The 12,969-nt window shown below is 42.6% G+C and overlaps 1 protein-coding gene across 1 annotated transcript in view; it reads left to right on the top strand.

Annotated features, from left to right (window-relative positions):
* The first annotated feature begins 2,608 nt into the window (after positions 1 to 2,608).
* Positions 2,609 to 12,969, top strand: part of SETX (senataxin) — a 46,933-nt gene continuing 36,572 nt past the window's right edge. Inside the window, exons 1-4 of the mRNA XM_019510710.1 lie at positions 2,609 to 2,671; positions 9,033 to 9,213; positions 10,369 to 10,579; positions 10,790 to 10,899. Of these exons, the coding sequence (XP_019366255.1) occupies positions 9,034 to 9,213; positions 10,369 to 10,579; positions 10,790 to 10,899 (501 nt within the window). The 5' untranslated portion in view covers positions 2,609 to 2,671; position 9,033. The remainder of the gene's footprint in view (positions 2,672 to 9,032; positions 9,214 to 10,368; positions 10,580 to 10,789; positions 10,900 to 12,969) is intronic.

Here is a 12,969-nt window from a genome sequence, read left to right as displayed (position 1 = left end):
TTTATTATTTTAAGGTGTAACTGTACAGAGTGTGTGTGAGTGCTTGTAGAGAAAATTAAAGCTTGATTGCCAGATTGAACCAACCGTAAAATTTGGTCTTGTTTAAATCATTGCATCAGTCTGCTCATATGTTTTTTTATGAAAGCACCTAGAAGCTGTCAGTGATAATGCCTGCATATCACCGTGTTAAAACTGGGAGGTAAGGAAGCCATTCGGTGAGCATACATAACTGTGAAATCTAAAGATGATCTTAGATTTAACTGAAAAAAGTAATTGAAAGATAACAGGATAATTTGGCTAAATAGTCACACGGTCAACTAGCTAAGATAGTTGTACCGTTATAGACAATATCCTCACTGGGATTTATCATTAAATTAGTAGTCTCATTTAGATCGTCTGTTTTAGGTTCCATAAGAACGTAATTCACTGTTAGTTTGTTTTTGGTTATTGATTGTAATCTGACCTTAATTTGACAGTTGTGCTGGTTGATCTTTAATTTAGCATGCTTGTAGTTTAACCGGTATTTTCCTGATTTTTAGCTTTTATTACTTACACTTACGTATATAGTGTAATATTTCTTTCAGTGAACCACTGGACCAGAACCACTGAGCGTTAGCTAATTTCCTTAGGAGCCCTCCTAGCTTCCTTTTAAATTAACCTCTGTGGTTCTCACCTATGGCTCTTAATGAAGGCATACATGTAAATTTAAAACAGTCATCTTCTGAAACAAACTCAGGTTTAAGTAAAATAAATATCACTTAAATTGTTTGTTCTCTGTTCCAGTGTAAAGCAGAACAGAGAACAAACTTGTAACACAGTATTTGAATAGACATGAAGCTCAACTAAGACAAGAACTAATCAACTAGAGTCTATCCAGAGTCTTCAGTATAGAGAGCTGTTTAGGGCAGCTCTGCCAGTTACGCCCTTTAACAGGGGCTGAGAGAGACAGGCTGCTTGCCTGCCTGGCAGTGGTAGGAAAGGGGTTGGAAAGCATCCTACAATACAACACCCCTCTCCGGTAGCTGACCCAGATGATCCTGTTAGCTATTCTGGTACTTGTATTACTTCTAGTCTCTTTCAGCAGCAGGATTGGATGGAGTTTGTATGTCTGACTAGGGGACACAGAGAAATATGGAATTATTAACTACTTCCCATCTCCCTATAAATGGGCCTTAAAAGAAATGGGTGGTAGAAAGGAAAAAATGAAGAAAAAAAGGACAGGCCAATACTGAAACAGCAGTAAAACCTGAATTATGAGAGAGTCAATAATAGCAAAGACCTGTCTAGCTTGCTGTATTTATGCATGAGACCACAATGGCTCAATCAGCAGTAAAAAGGCATAATTGTGTCCTGTAAAACTCAGGCATTTCTAATAAATGGGTAGTTGAATATGTTCCCCTGGAACAGGGAAGATCTGAATGGTGTTACAAAGAAAAGCCTGGCACGTGCAGAAATGGCAAAGGCTGAGACAGAGAGGTTACAAGTGAGGTGTTTGCAGCCTGTTGAGACCCTTTCAGGTTGGAGAAGTGTTAGCACTGTCAATGCCAATCCCTGCATTCGGGGATGATCTCTGCCATGGCTCGTTGATGGGTCTTGGGATGACTGAAAAGTCCAATCCTTGAGCTACAAATCTGTTTGCAGAAGCCACAGGTCTTTCCACAGGAGAGATGAGGATGTAGGCTGGGGTTGTTCTCCTTTTGGTCTTTCCTAGTGGGGTCTAAGTGTACAAATGAGAGCTACGGAAAGAGGCTAATAGTAACAGGGAAAGCTGTTAAATGTAATGAAGCCCTCCTAATGCTGCTGGCGGCCTGTGTCCAGGGGGCAGAAACACCTTTTCTGCCACCTCTGGTTCAGAGCTCCACCCTGGAGCAAGCTGCCTTGCTTTTCTGTGCCTGCGGTGTTGATAGGGACGTCCTCTGGGGACAGCAGAGACAGCTGCAAGAAGGTGGTTGAACAGCAGGCGTTTACTATGGGTCTACCAGCGAACACCCACTGCACCCCTGCTGCCTGCAGAGGTACCCTGGGCCTGGCGAGGTTCATTGCCAAGGCCTGGGCAGAGGTGCTGAGGCCCCCGAGTGGTCACAGGCAGGCAGGGAGGGAAGCCTGATGATCACCTGTGGCAGGCAGGGGAAAAAAATTATATTTTTCTCAGGAAAATCTAATTCTTTTGAGGCCCAACCTTTCAATCTGGGCATTTTGGGGGCCTCCCAGCAGCCTAGACCCTGACCATCCTGCTGCTATTGGCGTGAGCCTGAGCCAGTTGCCTCCTTGGCTGTGCCTCAATTTCCCCATCCGTACAATGGGGACAAGCCCCCATGTCCCCGAAGGAGGGGTTGCCTACAGACTCCTCTTTTCTAGGGGGAGGCGGAAACACTCGTGAAACATAAACCTAATGCAGTTATAGTCCAGCCCCGATCCCCAGCGTGCGGCTGGCCCTTTAAGAAGAGGTTGCGCTCGCTCTGCTTCAACCTCCGCTCCGCGTAACGTCAGCGCCACGTGACACCTTCCTGCAGGGGGCGGGGGTCCGAGAGGACAACAAACTCGCTTCCGCCTGCGGGGCCGGAAGTGAGGGCGCAGGGGCGGGGCGAGGGCAGCGCGGGTGGCGTGAGGGGAATTGCGGTGGCGGTGGCGGCCGGGCCATAGCGGCGGGGTAGCGCCACGGCGGGAGGAGGTGAGCTCGCCCCACCACCCGGCCGCACTCCTGGGGGTGGGGCGGACACGCAGCCCGGCCCCGCTCCGCCTCCCGTGGGGATGGGATGGATGGGGGTCGTCTCGGGCCGGCGCTGCCGCGGTTTGAATCCCGCGCGGGGCAGCTCCGCGGGCCCCGCCCGCACCGGCTCCTTCACCTCCAGCGACGTGCTCCTGGCAGGATACCGTGCTTTAATTAGAGCGAATTGCAAGCGAATTACCCACTCGCGCCACTGCACGCTTCCCCTTCACCTTGTCTTGTAATTTAAATTTCTCACAAGTTTTCAATTTAATTTTCCTGCAAAATTTCTTGCAATTTAATTGTCTTGCAATTTAGTTTTCCTGCAAAATTTCTTGCAATTTAATTTCCTTACAGTTCATTTCTCTGCAGTTCATGAGGAAAGCCCAGGCTGGGGCAAGTGTGCCAAGACTGTGCACGCAGGGCAGTTCAGGACCAGCCACTCTCTGCCTGGGGACATGTGCGGAGGCAGGGCTCCTTTCGTATCTCGCTTGCTGGAGGCTTGTGGGGGTACCCAGCAGTCCTGGGCCTGAGGGGAAAGCTGAGGCAGGCTGAGTGCCAGAGGGAAGATGAGAGGCCTGGTGGCAGGCTGAGCCTCAAAGGGAAGAGCCCTGCTGTGCACCTGGGGGGATGGAGGAAGGCTGTGGGCCAGGGAGAGGAGTAAACGGGAGGTTTTGAGAGGCAGGAGAGCAGTAGACTAGGCTGGCTAGTTAAAGGTGGGGCAAGATTGTTCAAGAAGGGGGCAGTTTTTACCTGAAGTTGGCACTAAATGTAGGGATGTCACGAGCCCTAAAGCCACTGTCTGCCTGTAGACCAGGTTTTATACCGACCAGTAGTTTTGAATTTCTCTGCCCTGTGTTGTCCTCTGGAGATGTTTTGTCTGTTCCTAGGGTTGTGCGGTCCCAGAGCGTCTGCTTGTCCTGGCACTAATAGGCTTCAACCAGTGTTCACGCATCTCTGGCCTTCATACTTTTTCCTGTGAGTTTATTTTGGAGCATAGTTCCTGGCTTGTTTGACCCACCTAGTACTTCCGGGAGTATCTGGGACGCTAGATGACAAGTGCCACATTCTGTGATGTGCCTGTGAGACTCGGACATGCAGTGAACAAGACTAAGGATTTCACCCCTCCCTATGAGTAGAGAGAGGTACAGATGCTCCTCGCTTAATGCTGTAGTTATGTTCTTGAAAAATGCGACTTTAAGCAAAACGATGTTAAGCGAATCCAGTGACATCACAGTAGTTGCCTACTAGCAAGCGGTGGCCAAACAACGTTATAACCGAACGTTGCGCGACTTGAAATGAGTGTGCTGTCTAATAAATCAGTGATGTAATAATGAAACAATGTTAACCAGGGCAATGTTAAGTGAGGAGTACCTGTAGTTGGCTTGTGTTCGTCTCTGCTGCTGTTCTGCTCTGACTGTACTTAGGGCTGAGGCTTGTTGTTTAACCCCAGTTGCCCATTGTTTTTCAAACTAGTTTTTGAGACATGAAACTCTCCTTGTTTCCTCTTGTATCTGGGTGATTCTCCTAAAGGCTCTTGTTCTACCTCAGACCTTGTGTTTTCCTGATGGCCGTGTTGGCCATGCTGGGCTTCACTGTTACCTCTAGTCAAAACAGGAAGCTTCAACAAAAGACAGCATCGAGGAGCGCTGTTTTTCTTGCCTGGTCACACCTCTGGGCTGTTTATCTTTGTGGTTAAAATGTCAGTGATTTTGCCTCGGTATGCATTCAGTTAATGGAGATACCAAGTCTTGTTAAAGTTGCAAAGTCAAAACAAGCTGTAAAGGGATTTCCAGTTTTTGCCTTATAGCGTAGATTGGCCTTGAATTAGTTTCAGGCATAATTTGGTTACTGTTATGACCATTATCAAGTGAAAAGCATCATATGATCTTCTAAATTTATTTAAGATAATTAGACTCCTAACATATATATTTATAGGACCATAGTCTCTCATTCTTCTTTCATATGGCTGCCTTGGAGCAACAATTACAAGTCCAGTTTAAGGTTAGATAACCAGTCTAAAGCTCTTGAGGAAAGGGTGTGTTTCTCTGCAGTGTCTCTGTCAAATTTGTATAGAGGGCAGACTGTTATGTCCATGGTTTGATCAGGATTGTCGCAGTCACAGTCTGCAGCACTCATAGTACACCATCTGTGCATCAGGTGACTGCAGCAGCCATACTCGGTTGACGTCCGATTTAGAGTCTTCCATGTTTTTCGCAGGTCAAAACCAGGAGGCTTTATTGTTGGGTTGGAAATTAGATGTTTATTCTAAGTGGTGGTTTCATTCCATGCTTTCCTCCAAGTTTCTGCACTGTCGTGTCCTACAAAGGCTTGTACACCTGTCCGCAGAGATTTCCAGGAGACCAAGTGGTGAGCTGGGAGGTTCTTTAAATCTCTATGGATGGGGAGGTCTGGGTTGTCATTCACATGGGCAACCTCTTTGTATGTACCTTTGTTGCAGCAAGTGTCTGGAGGAGCAGTATTGGCCAGCATGGGTAATCATTGAATTGGTATAGATTTCAGGGTTCTGGTGACAGCAAGCATTGCAAACTTTAATTGGACATCCACACATTTGGTAAGAGAGCTAGCAGCCTAAACAGGTTCACACGAATTGGCCATTGAAAAGACTGGTGCCATTGCATGGGTGCAAAGTACTCCTGCAGCCCATTCCGACAAGTTTTTGCACTATGTTTATTGGACTGTATCCTCACAGCTATTTTTCAAAGATGATTATCAAAGGTTAAGGCATGGTTGAGTGTCATGTAACTTTTCTCTGCAAAATGCGACATTGAGATGAGCTTGTGCTTTGTGGTTGCTGAGGTGAAATGCTGAGATGAGGGACTTAGTTGTATTTGGTTATAGCCTCCACTTGCAGAAATATCCTGCCATTATTGAGAGGTTTAATGTTAGTGTGTCTTCAGTCTCTTTGAAGGTCTTTGCCTGTGTAGTTAGTGTCATTGGCATATACACATTTGCTTGAAGAGGTAGTGGGCATATTGCTTATATAAATATTGGGAGTCAGGGCAAGAATACTTCCCTGTGGGGGCCATTATTTGGGGTCCTTGGTCTGCTCACTTTATCTTGGCGGTAGATACACAGCTGTTGATTACCCAGAAATGTCCACAAAGATGGGAGCAGCCTAGCACACAGGAGAAGGTGGGACAATTTTAGCAGCAGACCATGCTTCCAAATAGTACCATCTGCTGCAGTCTCTCATCTGTGTTCACTCAATAATTTGGATAGATTACAGTAGGTTACGAACAGACTTTAAAACTGGATCAACAAACTTTAAAAATGGATTCCCCTTTAAAGGAGAAAAATGTGGGAAACCATGGCTTTTCTGTTGTGGCCTGGCAGAGTTCCAGCCTGCAAGGGGCTGCCTGGGGCCTCCCAGTCTCCACACACACCCCACCATGTCCCCCACACTCACCCCCTGCCCCACACACTGGGGGCCTGGTGCCTGGGAGGGGCAGGGGCAGCAAATTGGGAGTGAGAGGTACTGGGTTGGGACTGGCCATCAATGTTGACAAATGGGTCTTGGTACAAAAAAGGTTGAGAACCACTGGACTAGAGGCCCCATGCCCCTGACTGTCCTGCTAAGGTTTTAGCAAAACCCTTCTTTCATCTTGCCCTTCCTAGAAGGAGATAAATATTGAAGATAAGGTAGTACCAGCCTTAGTTGGACTGCCAAAAATATAACGAACAGGGAGTTTCAAGGCCCTTGCAGATCATGTGGAATATCATAAGCGATATTTTTTTTCAGGAAGATAGGGAGGCTTAACAGTGAGAGGATAACTAATTGGTATGTATACCAAAATAATGAACTAGGGTACAGCTGCATGGTTATCTCTCTGGTAACTTGTGATTGTTTTTATGTAGTCATTAGAATCTAATTGGTTTCTATAGTTATTCAGAGTATTATGAAGTCATTACATGTATAACTCCTATCATGCTTTGGACATGGAGCCCGTGTGCTTCCTCTCTGTCAGTCAATCTGATCAGCTGGCTGACAGTGACTGAAGGCTCTCTATATATACTCACTGTGCTGTTTCTTTAAGCTTAATAGTACTGCATGCAGCAAACCAGGGATGAAGCCAAATTGTGCAAGGCTGGTACTCAGCCTATCCAGCCACTTTGAAATACTGTTGTGAATGTCAGTAGACTACTTGACAGGTGAGGTGTTTCCAGATGTAGACAAGGGTGGCACACCTGCACCTTAATTTAGAAAAAGTAATACAGATATCCCCATACTTTTTAGCTGTGATACACAGATTTTAGAGGAATTCTTGTATCCTACCTTTTCTTTGCATTTATATATACAGTAAGGTCTGTGTAGCATCTATTGTAATTAGTTGTAATAAAAATATTGGGAAAGATTTTGTAGTTTTAAATTTACGTGAATGTGATGTACATCTCCCCTGTGTCCAGATGCTATATTTCTTCACACCCCAGACAAGTTCTTTATGGACAAATAATGGCCCATCACCCATAGCTTATAAACCTGTGCAAGGACCTTGGGGGTTCCTGGAAACTGTAAGAGCCTTCAATTGACAATTTAACTTCTATATTGCACTGCAATAGATAGGCAAGCAACATTATAGCAGAACTGGTCTCTTTCAAAGTGAAGTAAAACTGATAAGAAAGGTCTGCTCATTGATAAATATAGCTTGTGTATATTGTGATGGAAGGGTTGTATGCTGACTCAGCAATAGTCTATAGATGTATGTTTAATAATAGGTGTTAACCAAATGATATATTGGAATAGCTGGTGAGGTAGATTATGTCAGCATCTGGCCTCTGAATTTTTTAGAAACATTGTCACTTTGTAAAAAATATGTAGGAATGCTGACAAAGATTGCCAATTTGGGAGAATCTTGGTTTTATTCAAGTAATGGAATAGGTACTTTGATGTCAGTTGGTTAAAAACTCTGCCATATATTAGTTTATTAATAAACTTTCATAGCATCCTTGTTGATTTTTCTAGGATTTGCTGGAATCTGTTTCACAGCCACTACTATTTAGACCATTTAGTGCCTGTTCACCAGCAGCTTCTTTCTGTGTGCCAGCGATCATGGTATGGCATCAAATTGTTCCTCACTTGGTTTTACAACAGGCTCGTAAGTTTTAATTATTAGAGATTTATCATAACTAAGACCAGTTATAGGCAGTAACATACTTAGTATTTTCTCAAGACCTAAATTATTTACCTTCTACTCCATTTATATGTTTACACTTCTACAGATTTGTGAAGTGGTATAATACTGCTTCAGATCAGGGATGTTTTCAGTCAAATGATGAACTCTCTTGAAGCATCAGTTCTTCATTGCTTAAACAGCTGTAAGTTTCCCCCACCCCTAGAAACACATGCCCTTTCTCAATAAGCAGGTACCTTTTGGAAAGTGATGCTAATAAATTAGATTACTGTCTTAACTGGTAAGCAGACAGAATGATTAAGATACCAGAAGCTTCAAAATTGGTATAGCATGTCTGTTTAACACTAATAAAAGCTGATACTAATACCGTCTTTTATGTTGAACAAATGCAATTACACAAATAGAGATGAACCTGCAAGTTGTATACATAACTATTCTAAATCATCTTCCCCTATCGTTAGTTTTTTCAAAATGGTAGCATTTGGTTTACATTGTTTTGCTGTTAGATGGGAAACTGAGAGTGGTGGTAGCTATTTGTGATGGTGGCTTATGATATTTGCTTATTTAATCTTGATGGTCATTAGTCGACACAAATTATTTTCTCTTTATACCTTTGAAATCCTTTTCATTTTTAAACAGTGGGGCTTTGTTACCTTTGAAAACATTAGGGAGGTGAGAGAAAATCAGTTTTTGTAAGCTATTCTGATATTACGTATACTTGCATTGTGTATACATTAGGAGTTCATAAGTCTGTTATGGCTCACAGTTTGGGAGATTTTTTGTTTCATGCAATGTGAATTTTCATGCCCTTGTTAACTATAGGCAAGAATTATAATACTTAGATCATTTTCTTAGTAGGTAATTTCCCTTTTAATATTTAAGCTTTTCATTCTCTTGCATATGTCAGTGGGAGTTGCAAGTGTTCAAAAGCTTGAAGCATGAGACCATGCTTATTTTAGGGGTTTGCATATGGATTTAGATGCGTAAACTCAGGCCCTTGTATTTGACAATCTTGGTTATAATGCGTTTAACTCATGTCAGTTACAACAGAGGATTACAGGAATCTGTAGCTTCCCTTAGCAGGTGAGACACCTCACTGAAATTGGATGTTGTTACTTGTAGACTTAAAGTTACTAACTCCTTTTTTTGCTTTTCTGCACATGTATCTGTAGAATGAGCATATGTCGTTGGTGTACGCCCGGTGCTTCCTGCACCACTGACTTCCTGAGCAACTATGCTTCCAAACGGTTGCCCCCTGAAGATCTTGCAGCAGCCAGCGATGATCTTTGTTACTGCCTGGAGTGTGTGGTTGAATACCACAAGGCAAGGGATGAAGTGCCTTCCTTGCATGAGGTAATTAAGAAATGTGACTCCTATTGCCCTTTCTTTACTAAATAACGCCCTGTATTGAGTTATTTTTGAAGTGCCGAGAATCTCAAAGTGGTTAGGCCTGAGTGACAGAAGTGAATTTTTGTGAAGGAGTTTTTTCTCTGGCCATTAATTCTATTTTCGTATAAAGAGAGAGGTTGCCCAGAGTGGTGCCTATTTTATCAATTCAGATACACAAGTGAAAAAAACAGTGGAAATGTGGTGAATGCAAACATGAAGAATGAAACTGGCTCTATTCATCTCTCCATGACCTCAAAGCTGAAAAGAAACCAAACAAACTCAAACTTCCTCTCTGGTCCTCTTTCTCCATCATTCAGCCTATTTTTGTTTTTAGCCTTCCATCTTTCTTCTACCCTTTTCTGCTTCACTTAAGTTTAAGAGGCTTGATTATGCAGTCTTGTGATGTTGCTCTTATGACACCAAAATAGATTCATAATCCAATTTGAGTTTTGAATCTTTTGTAATCCTATGTATATTATTTGCTAGCTAAACCTAAAGCTTCGTGGATTATGCCTAATTTCAGTTATCTCAATGTTTTTAAAAATAGAATTTACCTTACAGTAAAAAATAGTACTTGTTACCTGTTAGAAAATTTGAAATTAAGTTCCATTTCTATATTTTAATAATTTGATGTGTTTTCCAAGTAGAAACAACATTTGGCACATGTTGCTTTTCTCTCTCCCACTGACTTGGTTTTGATCACAAAACGTTAAATCACCACAAATTTGGACCTTAAAACTAGTGTTCCATGCTCTATAATATTCACAGTATGTGTATAAACCAGTTCCTTCTACACTTGTATGAAAAAACATTATTATCGATCACCTGCTGAAAATTATGTAATTTTTAACATTATTCACAAATGTTTATGCAACGGCAGTGTTTTCAGCACTATTGAAGTTAGTTTGATTAATGATTAATCTTAATGCCAAATTGAAAATGTTATACATGATCTGTGCTGAGTTGCTTGTCCATCTCTAGTTATTTTCATGCTGCCTGAAAAGTAGCTTCTCAGAACAAAATTAATGGTTCTTAAAATCTGTTCTCGGTCTCCATGTGTGATGTCAAACATCCTCCATCTCAGTACACACAGGTGTCTGATTATTTTCCCCTGAACAGACACTGTGGGAGATGGAAACCTCCCGTCTTATTGCCCACATGGAGAAGTCCATGAAGGAAGAAATTGAAGAGGACGATGAATTGTTTATAGTAGACGAGAATGGGGAAACACAGCTGTCTGGTTATACTGGCCCAGATTTTGAGAACAACCTGCGAGTACCTCTTCTAGAAATACTGAAATATCCATATTTGCTACTACATAAGCGCATCGGTGAGTATCCCAAGGTGCACCCTTGCAAGAACCCAATATTGCCATTAATGCAGGAAGTGAAAATAGTTGTTAGTCACTGTATTAACATAATGGTAATTTTTCCTAAGTGCTAATATAATTCTGCTTGTGTTTTTTTTGTTTTTTTTTTTGTACTTCAGTGTAATACTACCCAGTACTACCTTTAACCTACCCATGTCTTTGCTTGTTTAGGTGAGCTGTGTGTTGAGGCTCTCTGTAAAATGGAGCAAGCTAACAGCTCCTTTCAGGTCTTTGAGAAACATCCAGGGATTTATCTACTCTTGGTACACCCCAATGAAGTGGTGAGTTATTATTCTTAAAAACAAGATTATTAATGCATTTGAGCTTTTATTGGGGCACCTCTTTTGTTGGTTTCGATGCTGTTCTGGTCTACTTTACTTTTTGGCAAGAGCAGTGAGTCTGCTATTCTGAAGTTCAAACACTTCTTGTATAAATAACCCATGGAAGCATTAGGAGTGGGGTTGTAGAACAAGTGGATCATTAGGTTTATGTTCCCAGGCATGCTGTCCATGACTAAAAGTAGATGTTCTCAAAAAAAAAAAAAAAAAAAAAAAGGAAAAGAAAATGTTGCATATTAGTATTATGTTAGAACATTAAAAAAGTCACTTGAACCATCTTGAGTGTTATGAGCCATTCCCAGTCACCAATGGAGTTAAGCAGGGCTGCGTGTTGGCCCGAACTCTCTTCAGTATGATGTTCTCTGCCATGCTTACAGATGCCTTTTGTGACTGACACTGGGATTGATATCAGTTACCGGACTGATGGCAAACTCTTCAATTTGAGGAGACTACAGGTGAAGACAAAGTTACAGGAAGTGACCATGATCTTCTGTTTGACTGTTCCCTGAATGCCAAATCTGACTCTGATATGCAGTGGAGTATGGACCATTTCTCTTCAGCTTGTGACAACTTTGGTCTTGCAAGCAACACTAAGACAGAAGTGATACACCAGGAAAGTCTTGCATAGAGCCTACCATCACAATAAATGGCCAAACCCTCCAGACAATAGACAAATTCACCTATCTTGGTAGTACACCATCATGTGCAGTTCATATCAATGATGAAACCAGTGCAAGAATTGCTAAGGCAAGTGTGGCTTTCAGCTGATTATGTGCAGAAGTGTGGGAGCGCAGAAGCATTAATCAACAAACAAAACTGAAGGTCTGCAAAGCCATTGTGTTGCCAGTCCTGCTTATGCATGCAAAATATGGGAGGGGTGCAGATGCCATGCCACGAAGCTGAACCCCTTTCACATGGGCTGTCTGATGAAACTAATGAGGATAAGATGGTAAGACAAGGTCCCAGACACTGAGGTTCTTACTCAGGCAGGCATGCCAAGCATCCGCACTCTGATGAATTCACAGTTGAGATGGGCAGGTCATGTCGCCATGATGTCAAATGAGCAACTGCCAAAGATCTTTTATGGTGAGCTAAAGAAGGGAAAGCACTCTCAAGGAGGTCAGAGGAAATGCTTCAAGGACTCCCTCAAGTCATCCCTTAAACATTTCAGCATTGACCTGAAGTCCTGGGAAGATCTTGCTCATAATTGTTCCACCAGGGGAAGCCTCCTCCATACTCAAGCTACCATTTAGCTGAGCAGAGAAGAACTGCTGACGTAGAGCAGAAGCACAAACAGTGCAGATCTCACAACAGCAGCATGTCCACTGTTGATCAAGCAACCCAAAGCAGCATCTCTTGCTCAGTGTGCCAGGAACGGTTCAAAGCACAAATTGGCCTGATCAGCCATTCATGTGTTCACAGAAACCAAACCAAAAAGTGATGTCATGGTCATCTTCAAAGGACTAATAACAACAACAGAACATTGAAAAATCACTTGATGAAAAATCATATTAAAGCTACCCAAACTGACTTCGATGCTTCAGTTTGCCATGAGAAAAAATTGAGATAATAGTCACAATTCAGTAATATTCTCACAGTGTTCAAATTACACAGCAGTAGAAAGCAGAGGCCTTTCTGATTTTTGAACCCAGTCCCTTAAGAAAATATGAAAAAGTGTTAACTTTTGTGGCCACAGATGTATTGGGGTTCAAAATATTGAGTGATTTGAACAATGGAAAGCATTACCAAAATTTCAGTGTTTGTAGGTCAAATAGCATCGCATTGTCAGAAGAAGACCTAAGATTTTAATTGCTTCAGAATTTGCTCGCTTCTTTAACATCATATGGATACTATAAGGTAATTGAAACTATTGCATGGAACTGCTTGTGTGAAGCCTACAGTGCAACTGAAGGGCTAGATCTGCCTGGATCTTTCTGGTAGATTAATAGCAGGAGTAAAGACTTGCGCAGTGTTGGTGATCTAGAGCCCCCGGAACATGCAGGTTTTGCGACC

The sequence above is a fragment of the Gavialis gangeticus genome, unplaced genomic scaffold (assembly GCF_001723915.1).
Source record: "Gavialis gangeticus isolate Ggan-Ray unplaced genomic scaffold, GavGan_comp1, whole genome shotgun sequence".
Taxonomy (NCBI): Eukaryota; Metazoa; Chordata; order Crocodylia; family Gavialidae; genus Gavialis; species Gavialis gangeticus.
Note: the sequence above shows the minus strand (reverse complement) of the source record. Positions and strands in the feature narration are given on the sequence as shown.